Source organism: Camponotus vicinus, unplaced genomic scaffold (genome assembly GCF_025532165.1).
Source record: "Camponotus vicinus isolate PSW18456_S1 unplaced genomic scaffold, iyCamVici1.0 SCAF_9, whole genome shotgun sequence".
Taxonomy (NCBI): Eukaryota; Metazoa; Arthropoda; class Insecta; order Hymenoptera; family Formicidae; genus Camponotus; species Camponotus vicinus.
In genome coordinates, this window is record NW_028141981.1 from 13,297,989 (window position 1) to 13,325,850 (window position 27,862).

Genomic DNA, 27,862 nt, shown 5'->3' on the forward strand with positions numbered 1-27,862 from the left:
CACACACACACACACACACACACACACACACTGATTGTTACACTCATCGTGTGCAGCAATCAGCTGTTCGCGTCGCGCGCCCCACATGATCGCCTGTATCGGACAGTGAGTTGCGCCGTCCCTGTCTACCTCTTGTACTCGTTCCGTAATTCGCGAACTATTTTATTTAATAATTTAAAAACTAAGCCTCGTAGACAATTTTGGTAAAGGGAAAATCGTCTCAGAATAGACTCGACAATTTATCTTTTTAAAGACAAACGTCTGTTCAGAATCACCCTGTATATACATATATATATATATATATATATATCTTTTCATTTGTAGTTTTTCTTTACTCCCTTCCGTTTCCTTTTAATTTTCCATCCTCATATTATTATTATTATTATTATCATTTTCTTTCTCTTTATATTATTTTCCTTTGAATTATCATTACTTTTGGGAGAAACCGTTGAAATAGATGAATAATTTTCGAACTTAGACTTGGCGAATCTCTTATCTTAATTTTATTATTGTACTTTAATTTAGACCTGTGTTTCAGCGAATTTAGAAAATTTTAATTCTAACTATAACACATATGCGCAAGCAACGAATTTTATACTTCCCTTAATTAGTAAGAGTTATTCATATTTTTTTTTATTACACATTCACTTTTTATTTTATTTTATTTCTTATATTATATTAATTATATGTATATTGTATTAACCAGTCAGAATTTAATTCTTAACGTAAATTATTCCCTGTATATTCTGACTGATGACCTCTGAACGATTGTAACACCCACGAGAATATATACATACACACACAGATACCCACTCACGTATACCTACAACTGCTAAGATGTATTTTTCTTTCATTATTTTTTTTTAATATATGTATTTTTAATTTAATGTATAATTTAATTATTTAAACCGTTCTCTTCCCTAAATCCTGAGATCGCACTAGGTCCCATCCCGCGTAACAAGGATTAAATTCCTTTACCGAAAAGGGGCCACCGAACGAATGGGCTTAAAAACGCAGCGTTAAAGAGACTTTCGGTCGCTGACCTGTGTCAGGCCCTTCACATTCGTTCGACCCGATCCATACACACGCCCGAATAAAGTGTGTCACGGGATAAGTAAGTTGCGTCCTTCCATACGGCCCATCCATTCCAGGGTCTGGACGTAACAATATATATAACATAATTATATATTTTAAGGTGTTATTAATCAAAATTTTCTGTAATATAAATAGAAAATATTTTTTTAACGTTAATGATTAATATAAACATGAAACTAACTTAGGTATTCTATTAAAAATATATTAGAAAAATATTGATAAAGAAAATAATGAAAAAATTAACACTGTTTATTTTGTAGCAATGGATATATGGGAAGATCCTGATTTTCTCCTGAAATTTATACAATGGAGTGCGTTGGTCATTATATGGAAAAAAAGACAACGTAAGCGGAGGAGGTGGTGGGTAAGACCTATAAATGTAAATCGGTCCTATCAAGGAGACTTTGAAGCTTTATTTCAAGAGTTAAAAAATAATTGATAAATATTTCAAGGCAATAATTCCTACTTTTCATTAAGAGAGTTCTTAATTTTCTTTTTTCTAATTCTCCTCTTAATAAATAGTTTTAATTGTCCTTCTAAATTTTGTCAGATATTTTTATATACTAACAGAATATAATGCAAGAAAATTTCATAACTTTATTTTTCTTAACTTAACTTATATGTATATTCCGAGGTTAACATCTAAACATTACATTTAGTTCAATCTCCTGAAACAATCAAGTTGTTTTCCATTTACATTAAAATTCAGATAATTCTCACTTGTGATGTCATAACTCATTTGAATGCATATTCTTTTTGATGCTAGGAAAGTGAGATTTAACTGAGTTCTTACCCTGAGTTTACTAGACTCACTAAAGCACATGGGTGAGTAAAAACTCAGAATCTCACTTTTCTAGCATCAAAAAGAATGTGCATTCAAATGAGTTATGACGTCACAAGTGATAATTATCTGAGTTTTTATGTATATGGAAAGCAACTATTACTGAATAATAAAAAAAGCATTAGGAAGAAAATCGCTATGAATAGCAGTTATATATGAATAGAGATTTTTTGCGTTGCATATTCCAACGTGTCCAAATGCTCCAATATGCATACATTTACATGTATAAGGGTGCGGACCCATGCAGCGGAATAGCGGAACGCGGAACGAGAGTGGAATCAATCGCGAGCGTTCCGCAGTTTTCATTACGCGAATTTCAAATCGTCTCCATCCCCATGAAGCGGAATGAGCGTAAGCAGTCCGAGCAGCACGTCCCTAAAATGACTTTTAAATATTGTTTTTATCGCTCGTTTTTATTATCATGTATATAAATATTAAATTAAATGCGTTTCTTATCGGAAATATTGACTGAAAATGTTAAAATCTGTCAAATAAATTTTAACGTGTTTCAACACTTTTGAAATAATAACTCGTGATTGGTTGCGCAAAGTTTACTTATGCTACATGGGGACTAGAGGCCCATGTTTCCGCGCAACAAAAATGACAGAACTGTATATATTGTGACGTTGCCGTCCCAACGCGCGTCCATCCGCCCTGGAAATCTTGACGGGGCGCGAGCCGAGCGGCCGCGCCAGAAACAGATTGCGAGAGCCGTATCGAAATCTCCAGAGAGACGAGCTATTGTTATAATTTTGCGTCATTACTAATTCTTTTTTTGTATTATTTTGTACGTCGGGCAACCCGCCGGAAAACAACCGGAAGAGGCAGAAGAAGAATCCTTTTTGCGACAACCGGTACGACATTTATGACCTCCGATTTGAGAGCGGAGGTAGCGCCCGAGGATCAGGACAGCACAGAGTCGCGGGTGGAATTCTCCCCCGCGAAAAGAGGACAGCGGAAAACCAAACAGCTGTCAAGGACCGGAATCGCAGGGCCCGGTCGGCGCTACCATCCGAGGATGGAGGACGAACAATCGGCATAAAAGAAGACCGCCGATAGCAGGGTCATCGAAATTATGATTTTCGAATTGTCGGGGCCGTAACGGCCCCCGATACGGCGTTGTTGCGGGGCGCATTAATATCTCGCGTGTCGCGGCGCTATTGGCCACGAATCCGCGTACTCCTGCGCGCAGGATTGACGCCGCTATCGACCCTGGATCGCGAGATCCAGGGATACACTCTGGTGCGGGCGCTCATAACGGGTAGTCGTTGTTGATAGTCTTTGTCGTTGTCGTTGTGTGTGATCTCGCCAACGAGATCCTAACGAGAGAATGAGACCGAGGATCATCCCCTGTCCACGGGAACGAGTATCGGTGAGGTTGCCCATCGCATAATTGTAAGCCACGTACGCGATTCCGTCCGCGGACCGGCCGCTCTGTCGCCGTCGCCATTTTCGTGTCTCGTTGTCGCTCGGTCTTTGTACCGAGCTTTCAATTTTCGTGTATTTCGGGCGACCGGAGACAAGCGACCGAGGCATCAAGGACGATCGTAACGTCGGCCGTAGTCGATAAGGAACTGTTCGTCTCTCTTCGGGATCCGGGGTGTTGTGAAACGCGTAGCGACCGGCTCTCGTATATCGACCACGTGCGCGGTAAATCGCGGGGGATTGCATTCGCTTTCCGTGCGGTCGAAAACAATTGTCGACGCCGCGTAAGACATCCCCGTAATCGATCTTCGTGCGACTTTCGTTATTAATTAGCGTGTATGTGAGTGTGTGACCGTGTGCGTATCGTGACGTTGCGAATGTCGTGCTGTCCTTGTCGCGCTCGTTACGTGTATGGGCCATAGCACATAGCATGGCGTAATGGTCTTAAAAGTCTTAAGACGTAGACGTAAGTCAACGCACAAGCTTTGGCATATGTCGTAATGTCGTGCAACAAATGGACGATACGTGAATTGAAAAAGCATTGAAAGTAAGTAAATGATCTAATCATTTTTAAGTTTTTATTAATAAAGAATAATATTATAATTATATATAATCATCCTGAAATTAAATAATGCAATTTTTATTTGTTCTTCAAGTATGATAATAGTGAAATGAAAATATCTATTTTGATTACATGATATATAATATTCTAGGTTAGTTGCAATTTGATTACAATTTTGATTACAAGATATATATTTTAGGTTAGCTATAATTTTTCTTTCTTTTTATTTATATAAAATTGTTTTGTTCTCTTTTTATGTTAATTTACAAATCAGTTTTTTTTAGGTTCTTATTAAGAAAAAATCATCGGACAAAAATGTCAGACCATGAGAGTTACTGTGATTATGTAGATGAATTAAATATTGGTGCTGAAGATGTATTGGAAGATTATATTAGTGAAAATGTTATTGTTGAAGAAAGAAATGGTGATGATTTCCTTATAGAATTATATAGAGAAAGGCCTTTTCTTTATGACAAAAAAAATTCAAATTTTAAGAACATATTAATGAAAGAAAATGCTTGGAAGGAAATATCAAAAATAATGATTGCAACTAATTGCGGTAATTATTGTATACAGTTGTTTATTGAATTATTTTTAATTATACATGTCTTTATTTGTTCTTGAATTGTTATTACAGGTGATCTTTACACACCACAATATTGTCAAAAACGATGTTGCTCACTACGAGAGCAATACAATTGTGAGAAAAAAACATAGAAAGTCAATCTAAAAGTGGAAGTGCAGCTCATCCTAATTCTTCTAAATGGTCATTTTATTCTCAATTGTCATTCTTAGACCAAGTCATCAAAAGAAGAAGGTAGTTTATTTGTAGTAAATAAATTAACATAATTTAAAATATTTAACGTTATATTAATAATGACTTGTTTTTAGCATTAAGAGCTTAACGTTTTTAATATTTATTATTGTTTGTTTTAGAACTTATACTAATGCAAGATCTCAAGCAAGTGAAAATGAAGCAAATGTTTTTGTTGAAAAAAATTTAGCCAAAGAAACTTGTGATTCCGACAATATTTCTGCTTGTTCTTCAAATAATAAGGAAAATACAAATGCAAATGATAAACAAAATATTAATATTGATAAATCTCCAGATGTTCTAAAATGTTCTCCAAAACTTAAAAAAAGAAAAATGAATGAAACCAAAGAGTTGGAACAAACGTTTTTCAGTTTAAGTAATAAAATTAGTAATTATATGGAGACTTCACAGCAATCTTGTTCACAACAATCTACACCAGATGATATATTTATAGAATTTATTAAAGCACAGCTTAACAATATTCCAGAACATGAAAAAAATTTAAAAAGGAAAATGATCATGGATGCTATATCTACATCATTACCAAAAATGTAATTTTTAGGGCTCAAGTACAATGAAAAATATAAGGAATAAGAACAGGGAATAACCTAAGAAAGAAAGAGAAAGAGAAATATCTTTTTCTCTCTTTCTTTTCTACATTATTCCCTGTTCCTATTCCTTATATTTTTCATTGTGCTTAATCCCTTACAAATTTTATTATTTGTTAAATGTTCTAATACATATTTATAATTATTATTTCATTTATTGAGTAATTACGTAATTTTATTTTCTGTTCTGTGATAAATAATAGTTATGTTAAAAAGATGTGTTTCATATATTTTTATGTAACTTAGAAAAAAGAATTTATAATATTTTTCGTTAAGCTCATTATGCTAAAATACTAAAGACTGAAAAATAAATTTTTTTTTGTTTTTATTATCTAATGTAATATCAAATAAGAAATTACTATTATTATTATACTAAAAATAGTGAATGTAGACGGATAAATAGCTGTGTCATAAAGAAGCGTTTTATTTATTTGTTGCAATAAATATGTATGTGTTATGTAGAATTAAAAGAAAGAATTTATTTTTTGTTACGACATTACACAATATATTTGTGTGTATTTTGTATATAATTGTTATATAACATGTATAACTGTATTTTGATGACAAATGTATTTTGATTGACAAAACGGTTTGATTAAAAAACAGAAAAACTATTTATAATTGCGTTTATTTTATTCATTCTGATATAGACCTCTATGAATATAGTCATATTGCCATTCCAGTCTTCCAGCTGGAGAAACAAAATATTCACATAGTTTATCCCTTTGAGCTTGACCATCCCTTACGTTACCACTACATTCTTCGACACCACTTGATGACAGCCACATTGTATTCTACAATAGATATTAATGAATGTTATTTCAATAATAATAAATAAAATATGCATATAATAATTATAGAGTTACTTCATCATAAGTATTTATATATTATTTACATCATTTTCTGGAATTATCTCTTGACTGTAATATTTATATCCGTTGTGTTGCTCTTCTTTTAACACATACTTATGTAAACAAACTGAAGCTGTAAGAATTATGTTTGCAGTTTCTGGCAGCATACAAATAGATGTATGAAATATTCTCCATTTGTTGGCAAAAATACCAAAAGCGCTTTCGACAGTTCTGCATGCTCTTGAAAATTTATAATTACAGATTTGCTGTTTATCGCTTAAGTTTTTACCAGAATAGGGTTTCATTATTCTATTCGACAGTCTGAAAGCATCATCACCAATAAAATATAGGAATGTTTTTATATTGCTATCAGGAAGATTAACAATTTCTTTTGGCAGATTTAATTGTTCGTTGTTCAAATTAATTCCTATTTGAGAATCATTAAAAATTCCTCCATCGCTGTCTCCTGTATTGAATTAAATATAAACATATACATAAATTACTTTATTTCCACTACATTTAATATAAGTGTGAATAATTTTATATTTTAAAAGTTTACCTCCGTAGGCTCCTACATCAACTAGTGTAAATCTGTATATAGAATCTGCTACTGCCATTAATACTATGCTGTAATATTTTTTATAATTGTAAAACAAAGTTCCAGAATTTGGAGGACATCATAATCTTATGTGCTTCCCATCTACCGATCCAACACAATTAGGAAGATTCCAACGTTTCCAGAAACCATCAGCACATTTTTTCCAATCTTCATCATTAGGACAAACAAGATATAGAGGTTGTAAAACTTTAATTAACACTAAACAAACTTCCTTTATTATTTTCCTGACTGTAGATTCGCCAACTCTAAAAGCTACAGCTATGGATAACGGTAAATCGCCTGTAGCAAGATATCTGCAAAAAGTAACATATATTACACAACATTAATTAGTGTTTAGCGTTCTTATGAAGACAAAAATTATAATAATTACAATACATATCAAACATCTTAAAATCTTGTATAATGTCAGAATTTCTTACCTTAAAGCTATTATAAGTCTATGTTCCGGAATAAGAGCACGTTTATTTATTTTTCTTAAATACGGTGTCGTTAATTCTGTAAGCTTGTTGAAATGTTCAGTTCTCATTCTTGTGTAGCGGTAAAACATTTTTTCATCATTCTTAAGTTCTTGGAATAAACAATTATAATCTCCAAATTGATCTCTTTTTTGGTTAATTGGCCTAACATACCATCGTCTGTGCAACCATCTGATTTGTTTTTTTTTTCGTATAAGCAAAATATACGTACACATCCAATGCAGCACACATATTAAAAAATTGATATTTTTCTTCTTGTTTTTTGCGTACATATTATACTCTCTTAAAATGTTATGTTTATTGGATAAGCACCTGCATGAGCAACAAAAATATTATTGTTTTATAATAAATAATAAATTTTATTAAGAAATCTATTTTATTTTCTTTCATAATAACTGCACAATTTTAAATAAATAAAAAAAATTGCAACTAACCTAGAATATTATATATCATGTAATCAAAACAGATATTTTCATTTCACTATTATCATACTTGAAGAACAAATAAAAATTGCATTATTTAATTTCAGGATGATTATATATAATTATAATATTATTCTCTATTAATAAAAACTTAAAAATGATTAGATCATTTACTTACTTTCAATGCTTTTTCAATTCACGTATCGTTCATTTGTTGCACGACATTACGACATACGCCAAAGCTTGTGCGTTGCCAAAGCTTACGTCTACGTCTTAAGACTTTTAAGACCATTACGCCATGCTATGTGCTATGGCCCTATGATTTGCGCTTATTTCGAGATATTTGTCGTGCGTGTGAATGTGCCGCGGTGTGCGATAAATTACGATAAATTAAGAAATCGCCGAAATTCGAGAACTGCGCGTGAGTAAAAGGCGTTACGCCGAAAAGAAAGTAAGCGGCGTCCGATGGCCATCGAATATCGATCGCATCGACCGTGTTCGTCGCAAGCGAGATTTTCCGTCTTCGCAAATTGTTGAATCATTCGCGCTCCATTATTAAGCCTCTTTTCGAACATATTGTTGTTGACTAAAAGAGCGAGTGAAAGAATAATGTAAAAAGATCTGTAAAATTGAGTCGATGAGATCGTCGAAATTTCCGTTACGTTTTCGAAACGCCGTTCGGCCTCGCAAAGTCCGGTTATAAAAACGAGCCAGGAGAACTACAGATATCAGCGCTTTCTTAGGGTCTCAATTTCGCGTTGTTATTCTTATCATCGCTCTATCGAGGAATTATCTGTTATATATTCCGTTATTTCAAATTTTCGAAGTTATGTTAACCGCAGTTATATTTTGTTAATTCAGATTTGCTAATTTATGTTATTTTTATTTCTTTCTTGAATTCGTTACTTCTTTTATTTTATATTCTTTTTTTTATATTTCTTTTCTTGAATAAATTTGTTATTTCTCTTTATTCTAAATTCGCGTAATTTATTTAGATGTCGGCTGGGATTGTTGAATTGTCTCGCCTGCCCGATCTTTCCAATTTCGAGGAGCCTCGTAATCAAGGATTATAGCAAACTTTCCCCTAACTCTGCCTCTCTACCGTTAGGCGAGCTAGTCGGCCCGTGGCGAAAAAGGCCCATGTTTGTTGCGAATTTCGCGTTTCGCGAATTGATACGTGAAAGACCGTATCTGGCGCCCAACTTCGAGATCTCGAGACGGCCTTCGCTTCGCCGCGGCTCGCGCAGGAACACCCTCCATCCCGGCTCCCCCGAACGCCCCGAAGTACCTTTTCCGCTCTCTCCTTTTGACGACGTTTTCGTTCCCCAAATTTCTCTCTACCATCTGAGGAAAATTCTTTGAAATTGAAAAATACGTCGCAAAAATTTGGCGCCCAACGTGGAGCCACCGCGTTGAAAATTTGAACCGCTAAACGTTGGAAGGTTTCGCTGGGGAATATTTAGGAGGAACCGCATCTTGGAAAATTTTTTTTTAGATATCTTAGCCGAACTTTTAGGCTCGCGTGATTAGGCTATCGTTTCGCGGATTGTATTATTTCGTCCATTGTCTTTTTTTCTCCTTTCTTCTTTTCTTGTTGCTCGCGTAGTTTCGTTTTGTTTAAATTATTTATGTCCGTTTCGTTTAAAAATTTCCGTTCAAACGTTCGTAAGGGAAATTTCGAGAAGGATCACAACGTACCTTTCGTTGTTTCGAAATTTCGTAAATATTCGGGGAACTGAAAAACAAGGTCGCCGGACGGGATAATAACGGCAGAATAATATTGAGAATAACGCGTCGATGTCGAGTATAACGGCTGTGCGCAAATATTATTGTTCTTGAACGGCCCAGCTGATACTCTAGCGAGAATTATTAAATTTCTTTTTTTCTCCTCTTTTTCGTTAACCTCTGTCGGACTATTGTCGAAATTTTGATCGATTCGAAAACTCTGAGATTGTCGACGATTATCGGTCTTTAAAATATCATTCGGTTCGATTACGTTTTTCGCTTTTAGCTTCAATTTTTTTTCTCGATTATATTTCTCGCTGATTTTTTTTTTCTGAGAATCGTATGAGTCAAGTCGATCCAGAAGACGATTGGATCTTCGTGTTAAGTCGCGAACAATTAATTCGAGAATTACAGCGGCGTAGACTCCCGACTGAGGGGAGTTATTCAATTCAGACTGCACGGTTATTACGTCGCGTGCGAAAAGACCAAAGATATAACGCGGACGGCGGAATGTCGGACGAGGAGCGCTTGGAGGTTCCGAGGGACACGAGAACCCGGCCTGATAGCCCGATGGATCAGATGAGACCGTGCGCGTTGTTGGGTTCCCCTGTCACCCTCCGATCGAACGGACGAAATTCGACACCCGAAAGTTCCGCGAATTCCGCGATGACCGCTTATAACGTCATGCGCAAATGGAATCTCAAATTCTCGGGAACACGAGGGGAAGACGCGGAAACTTTTTTACTTCGTATTGAAGAAGGCCGCGAGTTAGTTCCCGTATCCGACGAAGACATCTTACGTTGTTTGCCATTTTTCCTTACCGGTATGGCCTTGCATTGGTTCCGGGTAGACGTGATCGACTGTCGGATTGGGCCACCTTTAAAAACGCGTGGAGGACGCGATTCGGAGACCCGGATTTTCAGTTCGCTCTTCGCGAAGAGATTATAAGAAGGACTCAGGGAGAGCAGGAGTCTGTCGCGGATTTTCTGACGTGTCTTCGTGCTATGTTTGATCGGTTGTCGCCCCCGTGGACTGAATCGGAACAAGTTCAGCAGCGCGTTCCGAAATTTATTAACGCGCTTACAACAGTCGATCCGAAGAAATGAAATGGAATATTTGGACGATTTAGAGGATGTCGCGACACGCGTGGAAGCTAGTCATCAACTTTCACAGCGATATCGAGCCCCTTCGACTCCCGAAAAGTCTTTATTTCCGGATCTCGCATACCACGCGCCGCGCAACGCTAAGCAGTCCAGTAAGAAATCGACGCCCTTGCCGCATTGAGTACGCCGACCGTTAATCCGGAAACAAGATCTAGTTCGCGCGCCGACAAAAGAAATAAAAATCGCGCAAATCGAGCTGCGATAGGGGGGGAGGCCACCCCGTCGACTTCGACGTCTTCGGAGACGACGGCTGCCGACACGAGAACTCCGCGATCTCTCAGCTTAAAATGTTGGAACTGTGACGGTATCGGACATATTTCACGAAATTGTGCCGCCTCTCCGCGCCTACACTGCTATCGTTGCGGTCGAGCGGAGGTGACCTTACGAACGTGTCCCGATTGTTCGGGAAAAGAGTAAGGGAGTCGAATAACGGGGGGGACCCGACTCCTACTGAACCCCAACCCCCTTTTCGTGTCGTCAATTGTTCTAGTGAATTTTCGTTAAGTACTTTTGGGTGTCGTGATCTTTCATCTATGTTATTTATTCGTGTTAAATTATTGGAAAGCGAAATCAGCGCTTTAGTAGATTGCGGTTCGACTCGTACGTTTTTAGGTCCTAATGTTGTCAAGCTCATGAACCGGTCAAAATTACAGTTTCGAAAGTCGGATGGCCGTCGAGTGATTACCGCCACCGGACAAACGACGCGTATAAGGGGGGAAGTGGTTCTTCCTTTTACTGTACTAGAGAAAACGAATTCAGTAATAGCGTATGGCTTACCAACGCTAGCCGTACCGTGTATACTCGGACTTGATTTTTTGAGAATATTCGGAATAATAGTTAATTTTGCACGCCCCGAGTGGTATTTCGAGGATGAGCCGACTGTCGTATATCATTTTGAGGAACAGCCCCGGGAGTCGATTTATCACTTCAGTATAACGATCGAGGATTCAGTCAATAGTGAATCGGGTAATCCTTCAGTGCCGGAAAGCACGAAATTAGGAGACCGGAAATCGGAAGACGACGAGCGAGAGGTTACTCGTGCCGCGAAGACAACCTCTAATCGCGAAAAGAAACGAGCTCGGCTATCGAAATCTGACTCGCTTATCTGATGTGGTTTGCATGAGTTGTCGTCGCGGGAAAATTGGCGATTGACCGAATTTTTAAAACATCATATCGTGGGCGATCCGGACAAACCAGGAGCGACTACTTTGACGGAGCACCGAATCGATGTCGGCGGTCACGCTCCTATTAAACAGCGGTATTATCTCGTTTCGCCAAAAATTCAAGAAGCGATCTACGCTGAGGTCGACAGAATGTTAGCAGCGGGAATTATTGAACCGTCGAGAAGCGAATGGTCTAGTCCCATAGTCATGATTAAAAAACCTAACGGCACTTATCGATTTTGCTTAGATTTTCGGAAATTAAATAGCGTTTCAAAAAAGGATGCGTACCCCTTGCCGTACATGAACGCAATTCTCGATAAATTGCGGTCTGCGAAATATATTTCGACTATCGATCTAAGCCAAGCTTTCTTCTAAATTCCGCTCGAGAAAAATAGTCGTGAATTGACGACCTTTACAGTGCCAGGAAAGGGGCTATTTCATTTTACCCGAATGCCATACGGACTTACCGGGGCACCCGCAACTTTTCAACGTTTATTGGATCGACTTATCGGTCCGGAAATGGAACCACACGCTTTCGCCTACTTAGACGACATCATTGTCGTGACGCGTACGTTTGAAGAGCATTTGGTCTGGTTAAAACGCGTATTAGGTCGGATCGGAGAGGCAGGCCTTACGCTAAACTCCGAAAAGAGCAAATTCTATCGGTCGCAGGTAAAATATCTCGGATTCCTGATACAACAAGAAGGGCTCAAAGTAGACCCCGATAAAACCGCATCGATTGTCGGATATCCACCATCGAAAAATATCAAGCAATTACGACGTTTTATCGGAATGGCGTCTTGGTATCGCCGATTTATACCACAGTGCGCGACGCGCTTAGAACCGCTGACTCGTCTCCTCCGGAAGAATTTCTCTTGGGAGTGGGGGGATGATCAAAAAGCCGCGTTTGAATCTATTAAATCATGCATTACGTCGCCGCCTACGTTGTCGTGCCCGAATTTTGAATTGCCGTTCGTGCTACAGACAGATGCGAGTTCGGTCGGATTGGGAGCCGTGTTGACGCAGGAATCGGAGGGCGTGGAACACGTAATCGCGTTCGCGAGTAGGGCCTTGTCGGAGACCGAAAGGAAATATTCTACCACCGAGCAGGAATGTTTGGCCATCGTGTGGTCTATTAAGAAGTTTAGGCCGTATCTAGAGGGATATAGTTTTAAGGTCATCACGGATCATAGCAGCTTGCGTTGGTTGCACAACTTAAAAAATCCCACGGGTCGACTAGCACGGTGGGCTCTGGAATTATTAGAATACGATTACACAATTGAATATCGTAAAGGAGCGCTACACCATGTTCCTGACGCGTTGTCGCGAATATATGAGAATACCGACGAACTGTGCGCTATCGCGATCACGGGAGATAATTGGTACGATGCACGCGTTCGAGACGTGGAAACAGAACCGCGTAAATATTCCGGCTGGAAAATAGAAAATGACCAGCTTTACTTTCGAAAACCGAACGCTGTCGTATCGCAGGTTGTGGACGATCTCGAACAGTGGAAGTTAGTAATTTCTGAGGGAAAGCGCGCGGATATCATTCGAGAAGCGCATGACGTGCCACAGTCCGGTCACCTAGGAGTCGAAAAGACGTATCAGCGCGTGGCGACTCGTTATTTTTGGCCGCGTATGTTTCGCGAGATCGCGGATTACGTTCAACGATGCGATACCTGCCAGAGGACGAAAGTAGAGCAGAACGCCCCGAGAGAGTTAATGGGACAACGAACGGTCGAAACTCCGTGGACGGTTGTCGCCGCGGATATTATGGAGCCCTTTCCGCCTAGTAAGAATGGTAACGCGTATATCTTGGTTATTCAAGATCTTTTCACGAAGTGGATCGAGTGTAGCCCACTCCGAAAAGCTACCGGAAAGAAAATTCGCGAGCTATTAGACGAGTTAGTTGTCAATCGTTGGGGCGCGCCGCGGATTCTCGCCGATAACGGGACCGAATTTATAAATCGCGAATTACAAGCGTTTGCGGGAAAGTACGGTATCATTCACTCGACCGTACCTCCGTATCATCCTCAGGCAAATCCGGTAGAACGCGTCAATAGGGTATTTAAAACTATGATTACGGCGTTTCTCGAAAACGATCATCGCGAATGGGATATACACTTGGCTGAGTTCAGATTCGCCTACAACACGGCGTACCATATCTCCTTACAGACTACTCCTGCGTTCTTAAATTTTGGTATTTGGGCGGAAGCGAATCCCGAAAGTTGGAAAGAGCGTATGGAAAGAATTCAGGCTTTGCGAGATTGGGTGGTAGAAAACTTAGAGGCCGCGCATAATAAACAGGCGCATTATTATAATTTCCGAAGACGAGATCATCGTTTTGCGATTGGCGAGCAAGTTCTAAAGCGGCAGCATGTGTCGTCGTCAGCCGCTCAGAATATTTCGGCAAAGTTAGCGACTAAATATCACGGTCCATTTACTATCGCGAAAATGTTGTCACCGGTAGTATACGAGTTAAGAGGATGTCGGACCTTCCTTTTTTATCGATAAAATAAATAGACCGAAAACTTTTTATTAGTTGCACAGAATAATAAATGTTTCTCCACGATTAAAGTACATATAAAAATAACCCCGGAAGTTCCCGGTTTTATATAAAAAAAATCAAGAAAATTGCAAAATTACAGTTTTATCGGCTTCTAGCGTAAAGTCGGAACAATATTTGCTTAATATAAAAGTTTTGCAGTTTGTATGTGCAAAATAAGATTACTTCCTGGAAGAGATTGCATGAAGGAATATAAGTGAGCTTTCAGAAATGAGTTTAGAAGCCTAATAAAAAAGATTTCGGTCTATTAGACTTTCGTGCATATGTGTATGTACTAGTGACGTAACGAATATTCGCATTCGCATTCGCATTCGCGAATATTCGCTGATTTCAAAGTATTCGCATTCGCATTCGTATTCGCAGAAAATATGCGAATGTTTTTCGAATATTACTTTAGTAAAAGTTGGTTTCTTTAAAGGAAGAGATATATAAAATGTTGTAAAAAAAACTAGACAATAATTTTTCTTTATTAAGTTGACCAGCCTTAAAGATTTACATTGTAAATTTTACAATGTATTAATAATTTTGTTGACCGAAAACCAAAAACATAAGTATTTTACTTACAACTACACAAATTGACTAGATCTTATTTGGCTAAGATAGGAACTAAACAATTCAGCAGTCTTCTTGAGTTTAAATTATTCAATATAAATAAGAATGAACGCGAAATGACACCGGTAAACAAAATCACATCGCCCGCGCGTCACGCGAATCTTACGCGAGGGCTAACCGTCACCGACAGGTTCGTGCAAGTCAATATTCGCATTCGCATCCGCATTCGCGAATGTCGGCAACAAATATTCGCATCCGCATTCGCATTCGCGAATATCCAAAATCGCACATTCGTTACATCACTAGTGTGTACGAAATCGAGGCACGTGAGTAAAGCAGTCCTGTAAATTAGTTGCTCGCTATCGCGACAGACGGCGCTGTAATCGGTTTGTGTGACAAGGAGAGTCAATCTTCTCTTTCATCTTGCGTGTAATAGTATACGTCAGTATACATGTACGCGCACACTAAAGCATTACACTCTTGCGTTTTCTTTCTCGAATTTCGCGTCATAAATACTCGCTATCACGCAGTGGCGTAACAATCGTACGCATAACAAGCTGCGGAAAAACAGTGTTACAACGTGTTCCGTAAAAAATATTCTGTGTAAATTATACATATACACAATATATATATATATATATATATATATATATATATATATATATATATATATATACAGGGTGATTCAAAATAACCTAATTGTCCTTAAAATGACACATTCTTGAGTCAATTCTAAGACGATTTTTCCTTTGGCAAAATTTCGTCCGACGCTTAGTTTTTAAATTATTAAAAGAAGTAATTAACTTATGACGGGTCGGATACAAAAGGCAGGCAAGGGTAGCGCGATTCACCGTCAGACGCGGGTGCTTACGCGGGGTGCCTGCTGCGATCACCTGATCGCTACAGACATACACACACATGCGAATACATACATTCTCATTCTCTCTCTCTCTCTCTCTCTCTCTCTCTCTGCCTCTCTCTCTCCCTCCCTCTCTCTCTCTCTCTCTCATTTGCTTACTCACTTTAAGTCATTATTATTCTTACTCAAATTATTATTTACTTTTTATTATTATACGTTTTCGCTTTAATTATTATTATTTTTTTAAATTGGTTTTTTTTTTTACGAGAGAGGGGAAAATGCATTTTATGCATATTCACCGGGCGGTCCGGTGAGTTATGTGGGACTCGAGTACCAAGTCGAATTACCAACTCGATACTCCCTACCCACTAAAAACCCCTCTCTTTCGCGAATTTTCTCTAACACTGTTTATTTGACATCCCGAAATCTGTTTTCACACACCAAAGAATAGTTATTATTACCTTGTTCGATGTATTGCTGTAATTCCTTGAGAAATGAATTTTCCGATAGGTCGTACTTTCACTCAAATTGAACGTAGATATCACGTTCTAAAGGACAGAGATCCACACTAAATAATTAATCGAAAGTTCTTTTTTCTTTTATAAACTGTATTCTTTTATAAACTTCAACATAATCACATTCATTCACTCACTCGAAAAGACGAGAAATTTACCAATGACTATCACTAATCACTATCAATCACTGTCGAATAATCACTATTGGCAATTAAAAACCACTCGATTAAAGAAAGACACGCGCACATACGTTATTACACGACGCGACGACGCGACAACGCGACGTTATTTATCCGGCGACAGCAAACAGTTTTTGGTATGGTAGGTTACGGTAGGTTAAGGTACTAACAGCGCTGTCGAACATGAATATGTGTTTGATTGAAGACGCGACAATTTAGCGTATAATATTATTATCATATAATATTTATACATCGTATATTTGTTTTAAAATTAATTAGAATAAATAAATGTTTAATACTTTCACTATTAATGTTAAATATTATTTATTAATAATACTAAATATTATTATTAAATATTCTTAAATATTATTATTAATATTAAATATTTATATATTATTATTAAATAGTATTAATATTAAATATTTATTTATTATTAATAATAATATTTAAGAATATTTAATAATAATAATATTTAATAATAATATTTAGTATTAATAATAAATAATATTTAACATTAATAGTGAAAGTATTAAACATTTATTTATTCTAATTAATTTTAAAACAAATATACGATGTATAAATATTATATGATAATAATATTATACGCTAAATTGTCGCGTCTTCAATCAAACACATATTCATGTTCGACAGCGCTGTTAGTACCTTAACCTACCGTAACCTACCATAACCAAAAACTGTTTGCTGTCGCCGGATAAATAACGTCGCGTTGTCGCGTCGTCGCGTCGTGTAATAACGTATGTGCGCGTGTCTTTCTTTAATCGAGTGGTTTTTAATTGCCAATAGTGATTATTCGACAGTGATTTATAGTGATTAGTGATAGAGTCATTGGTAAATTTCTCGTCTTATCGAGTGAGTGAATGAATGTGATTATGTTGAAGTTTATAAAAGAATACAGTTTATAAAAAAAAAAAGAACTTTCGATTAATTATTTAGTGTGGATCTCTGTCCTTTAGAACGTGATATTTACGTTCAATTTGAGTGAAAGTACGATCTGTCGGAAAATTCATTTCTCAAGGAATTACTGCAATACATCGAACAAGGTAATAATAACCATTCTTTGGTATTGTGTGAAAACAGATTTCGGGATGTCAAATAAACAGTGTTAGAGAAAATTCGCGAAAGAGAGGGGTTTTTAGTGGGTAGGGAGTATCGAGTTGGTAATTCGACTTGATACTCGAGTCCCACATAACTCACCGGACCGCCCGGTGAATATGCATAAAATGCATTTTCCCCTCTCTCGTAAAAAAAAAAACCAATTTAAAAAAATAATAATAATTAAAGCGAAAACGTATAATAATAAAAAGTAAATAATAATTTAAGTAAGAATAATAATGACTTAAAGTGAGTAAGCAAATGAGAGAGAGAGAGAGGGAGAGGGAGGGAGGGAGAGAGAGAGGCAGAGAGAGAGAGAGAGAATGAGAATGTATGTATTCGCATGTGTGTGTATGTCTGTAGCGATCAGGTGATCGCAGCAGGCGCCCCGCGTAAGCACTCGCGTCTGACGGTGAATCGCGTCATCCTTGCTTGCCTCTTGTATCCGACCCGTCATAAGTTAATTACTTCTTTTAATAATTCAAAAACTAAGCGTCGGACGAAATTTTGCCAAAGGAAAAATCGTCTTAGAATTGACTCAAGAATGTGTGATTTTAAGGACAATTATGTTATTTTGAATCACCCTGTATATGTGTGTGTGTGTGTGTGTGTGTGTGTGTTGCGTGCGTGCGTGCGTGTGTGTGTAGATGTGTGTGGGTGTTGGTGTGGGTGTGTGTATGTATGGACGTATGTACCCAGTTAGCCAAGTCTGCTCGAACAGATTTCGCCAAGTGCTTGCTAAAAATTGTTGTCAGCAAAAAGGCTACAATTTTGCTACAAGAGTTGTTATTACCTGATTAAGCTGGCAGATTGGTGGCAAAAACCGAGCAAAGCTTGCTGACAAAATCCGACAACAAATTGGCGGCAAAAAGCAAGCGAAGCTTGCTGCATTACTTGACGTCAAATTGGCGGCAAAAACCAAGCAAGATCTGCGCGCACAAAATTTGACGTCAAGTTGGCGGCAAAACCCGAGCAAAATCTGTGCAGGAAAGTCTGATGACAAATTGTCAGCAAAAAGCAAGCAAAGCTTGCTGCATGACTTGACGTCAAATTGGCAGCAAAAACCCAATAAGATCTGCGCGCATAATTTGACGGCAAATTGGTGGCAGAAACCGAGCAGAACCTGCATAATCGGTATTTAAGTGCCTTGATTCAATAGTTCCTTCGTTTTCCGCTACGCGATGCACGCTTTCTCGCAATCAAATTTCTGTTAGAAGTAGATATAAAGCCTGCTAGTGGCTATTAATAAAGGATCAAAAGTATATTTCTATTGGTTTAATTTTTGATATCTCATACAAGCCTAATATGAGAATATTAAACTGATTAGAATCAACAGGATAAATGGAAAATTATCCTATTTGAAGCATAAAGCAAGAGTTTAATCATATAAATTATGTCTCAATTTTATAAATTAAATTTAATTATTTTCACAATTTACTTTATTATTAATTTAATTAAGTTGAAAGAGAATTTGCTACGTGAGATATAACTACGATATAACATTACATTTCATAGTTATTTATGAAAAGAAAATTATAATTTACCAATAAAACTTATTCTGTAATATTAAATTTTATTGCACTTTGGTCAAAAGCAGATCATGCTCGGTTTCTACCGTCAATATGCTGTCAGATTGCGCGCGCGCAGATCTTGCTCGGTTTTTGCCGACAATTTGACGTCAACATGTCAGCAAGCTTTGCTCGGGTTTTGTCACCAATTTGCTGTCAGGTTATGTCAGCAAGGTTTGCTAGCAAAACACGAGCTTAATGCGGACACAGATAGCTCTGGATTTGGTGTGGAATTTTGATTAAATTTGCTGCCAATTTGCACGCAATTTGTTAACATTTTGCTTACTGGGTATGTACAAAAGTGATGCGAGAGTTACGTGAAGAAGCGAGAAGGTAATAAGAACGAGCAAAATAACAATAAGAGCGAATGAGATAGAAATAGCACGAGCAACGAGGACTCGAACTCGAGAATCGGATCTTTCTTTCACACTATTATTTTCTTCTCGCTCGCATCTAGTACTGTCTCGCTCGCTCCTATTATTGTCTCGCTCGCATCTATTACTGTTTCGCTCGCTTCTATTATTGTCTCGCTCGCATCTATTACTGTCTCGCTCGCTCTCGATTCTTGGGTCCGCTTATCTTTTCGAGCTGTCTATCACGATTGTCAAGTGTGACGGAGAAAGCAAGACCATGAGTAAAGAGCGAGCGAGATGACCTATCATCAAAGAGTTCCGAAGTCTCTTACAATCGGTTTCTTCGCTTCCTCTATCCATTCCGAATTCATGAAAATGTAAACATCTTATAAAATAAAAATTGAAACTTTTATTTTTAATTTCATCGGTTTGAAAATAATTTTAATGAATTAATAAGATTTTTGCGATTAAAATGATATCAAACACGGCGTAAATCGGGTAATTTTTAATTAGTCTGATAATACAAGTTTTATAATTATATATTTAACTAAATTTATGCCACTTATATCGTGTTTGATATTATTTTAATTGTAACATTCTCATTATTCTATTAAAATTACTTTCAAATGAATAAAAAATGCATTTTATTTTCTGACATATATTCGTGAATATTATAAATAAAGTCTAATGTAAGAGACTTCGCAATGTTCGACATTGGAAACTTTTTCGTTATTTATAATAATTCATAATAATTTATAATATAATAATTTACGACTTTAAATTGCCATAAAATAAAAAATAAAATTTTTATATTTTATTTGATCTTTTTTGATAAAAAAAGATTAATGAAATTTTTGCGTTTAAAATGACATCGAACACAATATAATTCGGATAACTTTTACTTATTGTTATATAAGTAAAAGAATGTATCTAATTGAAAATTATTCAAATAAAATGTTGGGTTGTTTAATGTGATTTTAGTCGTAAAAATCATATTAATTCTAAAATTATATTCAGTAAGGTAAATTAAGTAATGTAAAAATTTTAGTTTCTGATACATTTTCAATGTTATCAATTGTGGTGTTCACATGACGTCTCCTGGTCTAAATATGGTCGATATAATTAATATTAAATGATCTATATATTGTGCAGTGAAACAAATTATCTTAATTTATTATGCATATTAAAATAATTTATTTATTTCTTTCACATATTTAAATGTACCAGAAGATGTCATGTGAACATCACAATTGATAACATTGAAAATGTATTAGAAACTACAATTTTTACATTACAATTTATCTTACTGAACATAATTTTAGAATTAATATGGTTTTTACGACTAAAATCACATTAAACAACCCAATATTTTATTAGAATAATTTTCAATTAGATACATTCTTTTACTTATATAACAATAAGTAAAAGTTATCCGAATTATATTGTGTTCGATGTCATTTTAAACGCAAAAATTTCATTAATCCCTTTTTATCAAAAAAGATCAAATAAAATATAAAAGTTTTACTTTTTATTTTATGGAAATTTAAAGTCGTAAATTATTATAAATAAAAAACGAAAAAGTTCCCGATGTCGAACATTGCGAAGTCTCTTACATGAGACTTTATTTATAATATTCACGAATATATGTCAGAAAATAAAATGCATTTTTTATTCATCATTATTTGAAAATAATTTTAATAGAATAATGAGAATGTGTTGCGATTAAAATAATATCAAACACGATATAAATCGCATAAATTTAGTTAAATATATAATTACAAAACTTGTATTATATCAGACTAATTAAAAATTACCCGATTTACGCCGTGTTTGATATCATTTTAATCGCAAAATTCTCATTAATTTATTAAAATTATTTTCAAACTGATGAAATTAAAAATAAAAGTTTCAATTTTTATTTTATAAGATGTTTACATTTTCATGAATTCGGAATGGATAGAGGAAGCGAAGAAACCGATTGTAAGAGACTTCGGAACTCTTTGATGATAGGTCATCTCGCTCGCTCTCTACTCATGGTCTTGCTTTCTCCGTCACACTTGACAATTGTGATAGACAGCTCGAAAAGATAAGTGGACCCAAGAATCGAGAGCGAGTGAGACAGTAATAGATGCGAGCGAGACAATAATAGAAGCGAGCGAGACAGTAATAGATACGAGCGAGAGGAAAATAATAATGTGAAAGAAAGATCCGATTCTCGAGCTCGAGTCCTCGTTGCTCGTGCTATTTCTATCTCGTTCCCTCTTATTGTTATTTCGCTCGTTCTTATTACCTCGCTTCCTCATGTAACTCGCATCACTTTTATACATACATACGTCCATACATACACATACACACACCCACACTCACACCCACCCACACACATACACACGCACCCACACATATATATACACGTACAGATTATATATTTTACCAGATGCGGTTTGCATGTGCGCTCTAGTTATTAATTAAAAAATACTTTTTAAAAAATATTTATCCCAGAGACGATTTATTCGTGGACTGGTAGTTTTTAGAAATATTTCATACCAGATGCGGTTTGCATGTGCGCTCTGGTTATTAAAATATTTATTTCAGAGGCGATCTATTCGTGAGCTGATTATTTAAAAAAATTCCAGAGGCGATCTAATTCGTGTGTTGGTTATTCAAAAAAAATCCAGAGGCGATTTAATTCGTGTGCTGGTTGTTTTTAGAAATGTTTCATACCAGATGCGGTTTGCATGTGCGCTCTGGTTATTAAAATATTTATTTCAAAGACGATCTATTCGTGAGCTGATTATTAAAAAAAATTCCAGAGGCGATTTAATTCGTGTGCTGGTTATTCAAAAAAAATGCAGAGACGATTTAATTCGTGTGCTGGTTGTTTTTAGAAATGTTTCATACCAGATGCGGTTTGCATGTGCGCTCTGGTTATTAAAATATTTATTTCAGAGGCGATCTATTCGTGAGCTGATTATTAAAAAAAATTCCAGAGGCGATCTAATTCGTGTGCTGGTTTAAAAAAACCCAGAGGCGATTTAATTCGTGTGCTGGTTATTGAAAAAAAATCCAGAGGCGATCTAATTTGTGTGCTGGTTTAAAAAAAATCCAGAGGCGATTTAATTCGTGTGCTGATTATTCAAAAAAATCCAGAGGCAATTTATTTGTAGGCTGGTTGTTTTTAGAAATATTTCATATCAGATGCGGTTTGCATGTGCGCTTTGGTTATTTAAAATATTTATTTCAGAGGCGATCTATTCGTGAGCTGATTATTAAAAAAAATCCAGAGGCGATCTAATTCGTATGCTGGTTTAAGAAAAACCCAGAGGTGATTTAATTTTGATGCTGGCTATTCGAAAAGTATCCAGAAGCGATTTAATTCGTGTGCTGGTTATTCAAAAAAAATCTAGAGTCGATCTAATTTGTATGTTGATTATTCAAAAAAAATTCGAGAAGCGATCTTAATTTGTATGCTGGTTACTTTCAAAAATGTTTTACATCAGATACGATTTGCATGTGCATTCTGAAAGCGAAATTTAAACGAAATTTAATTCAGAGAAGATTCATAAAGACACTGCCTCAACTAAAAAGCATATTTGATAAGAATAAAAATCCAAATAAAATGAATCATTGAACCGATTTTTACACGTTATAAGAGGATTCTTATTTTGAAAGTGTGCTATATATTGCGATAATTCTTATATAATTGTAGCATGTCATATAGCGACAAAAGCTAACAAATTATTGGAACAAATTATACTGATCGCTGGCGATTTTCTTTATGACACCAAGCTTCGAATGTACGATAGCCTACCCGGCTATGTGGTGTCTATTGGTGCCTAAACAAAAATTACTTTCATTGCCGTTGCCTACGAATAATATAATATTTGAAAAGCTTCGACTTGATAGCATATGCTGTGAAATTTATGCTGCGGCTTTCACTATACTACTATAAACTATAGCCTTAGAAGGAAATCCTTGTAAGGAAAAATATTTCAATAATGTGAAATGTACAAAGCAACATTTTTTTAAAATTATAGCAGAAAGTAAATTGCCTTTTCCAAAGTGATAAATTATTCATATATCTTACATTTATCATATCTGATCACGATATTCCAATGAATATCGTTAGAAAAAGACGCCTCAGTACAAATATCTCATTTGCATATATCGGAGAAACGAAAAAAATATATATTATGGTTGCGTCTGGAAATGGACGATGAAACCTATTATATTATCGATATAAATCTATCATTTCGATGCTTTTGAGACAAAGAATGTATTATGAAAATATTTATATTATTTATAAATTTTACATTACATCAATTTGCATAAAACATTTTATATTGTTAGCTTTTGATTATATCGATTTAACAAATGTCGTGCATAAATTGTAATTTGTAGATAGTTATATGCAAATATCTTTTTTATTGTATATACAGAATGTCGCAGAGTACTATACATATATAAGCGCTTGTGAGGAGCGCAGTAAATTGAAGAAACAAGTCCCATAGCATTTTACGATTTTCTCAATAATAGAAATTATAAAATAAATAAATTATATAATAATATTAAATAAAATCGAACGAATGTGTATCTACGTGTGTGTTTGTGTGTTTGTGAGAGAGAGAGAGAGAGAGAGAGAGAGAGAGAGAGAGAGAAGCGCTCGGCCGTTCGAGCTATCGCATGATCCAGTGTGTTTGGCATTTTGTCGGCGCGCGGCAAGGGGAGGGACAGCGCGGCGCGGCGATGACGTTTAACGAATGACAACGGCATGTCCCGCTGTTCTTCCCCTTGCCACGTGCCGACGAAATGCCTAACACGCTGGACCATGCAATAGCTCGAACGGCCGAGCGTTTCTCTCTCTCTCTCACAAACACACAAACACACGTAGATACACACATTCGTTCGATTTTATTTAATATTATTATATAATTTATTTATTTTATAATTTCTATTATTGCGAAAATCGTAAAATGCTATGGGACTTTTTTCTTCAATTTACTACGCTCTTCACAAACGCTTATATATGTATAGTACTCTGCGACACTCTGTATATACAATAAAAAGGATATTTGCATATAACTTTCTACAAATTATAATTTATGCACGACATTTGTTAAATCGATATAATCAAAAGCTAACAATATAAAATGTTTTATGCAAATTGTTTGATGTAATATCGTATTCGTAAAATTTATAAGTATATAATATTTATAAATATTTTCACAATATATTTTTATTATATATATAAAGAGACATAGCTAAATGAGAGCAATGATATTAGAATTATATTTAATATGTACGCAATAAAGACAGATCTATGCTTTAAAATCGTTGCTTGTGCGAGACGATACAGCAGTGAAAATGCAACATATTTTTTGTTCCAATAAACACAATTAAACACAATGTAAAGAAAAGCTTTCACATTGCTCTTTCTAAAATATGCATGTCTTTTCATTCTAGACAATACTGTCGGTAACATAACTATAAGTGTTGGTAATGTACCGACACTTTTAGTTATGTTAAAATGAGGGCGCCTACCCGTCGGAGTTCGGCTGCGACTCCGGCATCCTCTTAAAGGATAGCTTTAATCGATCGATAGGTAAGGTGCATATTAAGGATTTGAAACCGTATAATGCTCCACCTGACCCTCCAGGCGTTTAAGATTAGATACTTTTGTGTTCGAGCCACACAACCTTTAGTGAACCAGATCGCGAACGTCGAACGGGACGGTCCCGCGACAAACCGGGACCGCGGGCCCCAGGGAAAGACGACATCGCAAATAAAATTAGTGGAAGGCGATAACATGTCGCTTCATTTGGTAATTTTTTTTTTCTTTTGGTTGTTTCTTTTCTTTGTGTTACGATTTGTGTTCGTGTCTGTCTCGACTCCGGAGACTTTGGTCGCCCGAACATGTGCGAAAGGACAGGTGGAAAGTCTGGAGGCCTGCCCCGGCCCTACCTTAGGGTCCATCCGCCACTGCTATTTGGTACAGTGGGGATTTTAGTATATATTAGAGGGATCTTGGGGGATGTGGTCACTCTACGGCGTTGTGCTCGTCGGTGCCGTTTCATACGGAAGGCCAGTCGGAAGCCAGCATGCACGCGAATACCTCCACCGGCACTTATTTGGTCAGCGAGCGACCTTTCAGGGATTCTCCGTGGCAATCGGCATTGCATCCATCGAGTGAGATACCAACATCGCTCTGGAGTCGCATATCACTGTGTTAAAAAGCAGCATTAGGTGTGAGGTCTGGATAGCTCAGTGGTCTAGAGCAGTTGCCCGGAAAGCGAAAGACTCGGGTTCGATTCCCGATCCAGCCACTTGCACCTCACATATTTTTCTAGTCTGCGAATATTGTTTTCTAGCAATTATTCGTTAGGCTGAAAAATGTGTGAATGCTCTCTCCACAGGATATGCGTCAATGCCGTTGCCACGGATGGATTCTGTCGCTCGTTGATCAAATGGGCGTAAAGACACGTCCGACCTCCTCCCACATACATCCCTATCTTTCTCTGGATTTAGTGGCCATGATGGGTGACTGAAGCCGATACGGTCTCTCTTGGCAAGGGGGGGTGTGACGTTGCCGTCCCAACGCGCGTCCATCCGCCCCGGAAATCTTGACGAGGCGCGAGCCGAGCGGCCGCGCCAGAAACAGATTGCGAGAGCCGTATCAAAATCTCCGGAGAGACGAGCCATTGTTATATTTCGCGTCATTATTAATTTACTTTTTTTTGTAATATTTTGTACGTCGGGCAACCTGCCGGAGAACATCGCGAAGGAGAAGAAGAAGAGAAATCATTTTGCGACCACCGGCACGGCGCTCACAGCCTTCGAGTCAGGAGCGAAGATAGCGCCCGAGGATCAGGACAGCGCAGAGTCGCGGGCAGAATTCGCCCCCGCGAAAAGAGGATGAACAGCGGAAAACCAAACAGCTGTCAAGGACCGGAATCGCAGGGCCCGGTCGGCGCTACCATCCGAGGATGGAGGACGAACAATCGGCATAAAAGAAGACCGCCTATAGCAGGGTCATCGAAATTATGATTTTCGAATTGTCGGGGCCGTAACGGCCCCCGATACGGCGTTGTTGCGGGGCGCATTAATATCTCGCGTGTCGCGGCGCTATTGGCCGCGAATCCGCGCACCCCTGCGCGCAGGATTGACGCCGCTATCGACCCTGGATCGCGAGATCCAGGGATACACTCTGGTGCGAGCGCTCATAACGGGTAGTCGTTGTTGATAGTCTTTGTCGTTGTCGTTGTGTGTGATCTCGCCGACGAGATCTTAACGAGAGAACGAGACCGAGGATCATCCCCTGTCCACGGGAACGAGTATCGGTGAGGTTGCCCATCGCATAATTGTAAGCCACGTACGCGATTCCGTCCGCGGACCGGCCGCTCTGTCGCCGTCGCCATTTTCGTGTCTCGTTTTCGCTCGGTCTTTGTACCGAGCTTTCAATTTTCGTGTATTTCGAGCGACCGGAGACAAGCGACCGAGGCATCAAGGACGATCGTAACGTCGGCCGTAGTCGATAAGGAACTGTTCGTCTTTCTTCGGGATTCGGGGTGTTGTGAAACGCGTAGCGACCGGCTCTCGTATATCGACCACGTGCGCGGTAAATCGCGGGGGATTGCATTCGCTTTCCGTGCGGTCGAAAAGAATTGTCGACGCCGCGTAAGACATCTCCGCAATCGATCTTCGTGCGACTTTCGTTATTAATTAGCGTGTATGTGAGTGTGTGACCGTGTGCGTATCGTGACGTTGCGAATGTCGTGCTGTCCTTGTCGCGCTCGTTACGTGTATGATTTGCGCTTATTTCGAGATATTTGTCGTGCGTATGAATGTGCCGCGGTGTGCGATAAATTACGATAAATTAAGAAATCGCCGAAATTCGAGAACTGCGCGTGAGTAAAAGGCGTTACGCCGAAAAGAAAGTAAGCGGCGTCCGACGGCCATCGAATATCGATCACATCGACCGTGTTCGTCGCAAGCGAGATTTTCCGTCTTCGCAAATTGTTGAATCATTCGCGCTCCATTATTAAGCCTCTTTTCGAACATATTGTTGTTGACTAAAAGAGCGAGTGAAAGAATAATGTAAAAAGATCTGTAAAATTGAGTCGTCGATGAGATCGTCGAAATTTCCGTTACGTTTTCGAAACGCCGTTCGGCCTCGCAAAGTCCGGCCATAAAAACGAGCCAGGAGAACTACGGATATCAGCGCTTTCTTAGGGTCTCGATTTCGCGTTGTTATTCTTATCATCGCTCTATCGAGGAATTATCTGTTATATATTCCGTTATTTCAAATTTTCGAAGTTATGTTAACCACAGTTATATTTCGTTAATTCAGATTTGCTAATTTACGTTATTATTATTTCTTTCTTGAATTCGTTACT

The 27,862-nt window shown here is 37.4% G+C and overlaps 2 protein-coding genes and 1 long non-coding RNA gene across 3 annotated transcripts; 1 reads left to right on the top strand and 2 right to left on the bottom strand.

The window, feature by feature from the left end:
- The first annotated feature begins 3,166 nt into the window (after positions 1–3,166).
- On the top strand, positions 3,167–5,134 carry LOC145976849 (uncharacterized). Its single transcript, XR_014440325.1, has 4 exons — positions 3,167–3,908; positions 4,208–4,482; positions 4,561–4,740; positions 4,860–5,134. It is a non-coding gene; the product is annotated as an uncharacterized LOC145976849 (long non-coding RNA).
- An 806-nt stretch (positions 5,135–5,940) lies between these two features.
- Positions 5,941–8,046, bottom strand: LOC145976943 (uncharacterized). The gene is made up of 5 exons (XM_083108493.1): positions 7,892–8,046; positions 7,235–7,603; positions 6,756–7,108; positions 6,241–6,662; positions 5,941–6,139 (listed from the first exon to the last, which is right to left on the bottom strand). Exons 3-5 carry the CDS (start codon positions 6,811–6,813, stop codon positions 5,978–5,980), a joined length of 642 nt encoding a protein of 213 aa, XP_082964619.1. The 5' UTR covers positions 6,814–7,108; positions 7,235–7,603; positions 7,892–8,046; the 3' UTR covers positions 5,941–5,977.
- Positions 6,874–7,341, bottom strand: LOC145976640 (uncharacterized). Its single transcript, XM_083107870.1, has 2 exons — positions 7,235–7,341; positions 6,874–7,108 (listed from the first exon to the last, which is right to left on the bottom strand). Exons 1-2 carry the CDS (start codon positions 7,339–7,341, stop codon positions 6,874–6,876), a joined length of 342 nt encoding a protein of 113 aa, XP_082963996.1.
- Positions 8,047–27,862: the final 19,816 nt, after the last annotated feature.

Excerpts from the sequence above, each read along its gene's own strand:
- LOC145976943 (XM_083108493.1), bottom strand. The coding sequence starts at position 6,813 with ATGGCAGTAGCAGATTCTATATACAGATTTACACTAGTTGATGTAGGA. Across the intron at positions 6,663-6,755 it reads TGATGTAGGAGCCTACGGAG|GAGACAGCGATGGAGGAATT; the intron begins GTAAACTTTTAA and ends AATTCAATACAG. Across the intron at positions 6,140-6,240 it reads AGATAATTCCAGAAAATGAT|AATACAATGTGGCTGTCATC; the intron begins GTAAATAATATA and ends TATCTATTGTAG.
- LOC145976640 (XM_083107870.1), bottom strand. The coding sequence starts at position 7,341 with ATGAGAACTGAACATTTCAACAAGCTTACAGAATTAACGACACCGTAT. Across the intron at positions 7,109-7,234 it reads AGACTTATAATAGCTTTAAG|ATATCTTGCTACAGGCGATT; the intron begins GTAAGAAATTCT and ends TACTTTTTGCAG.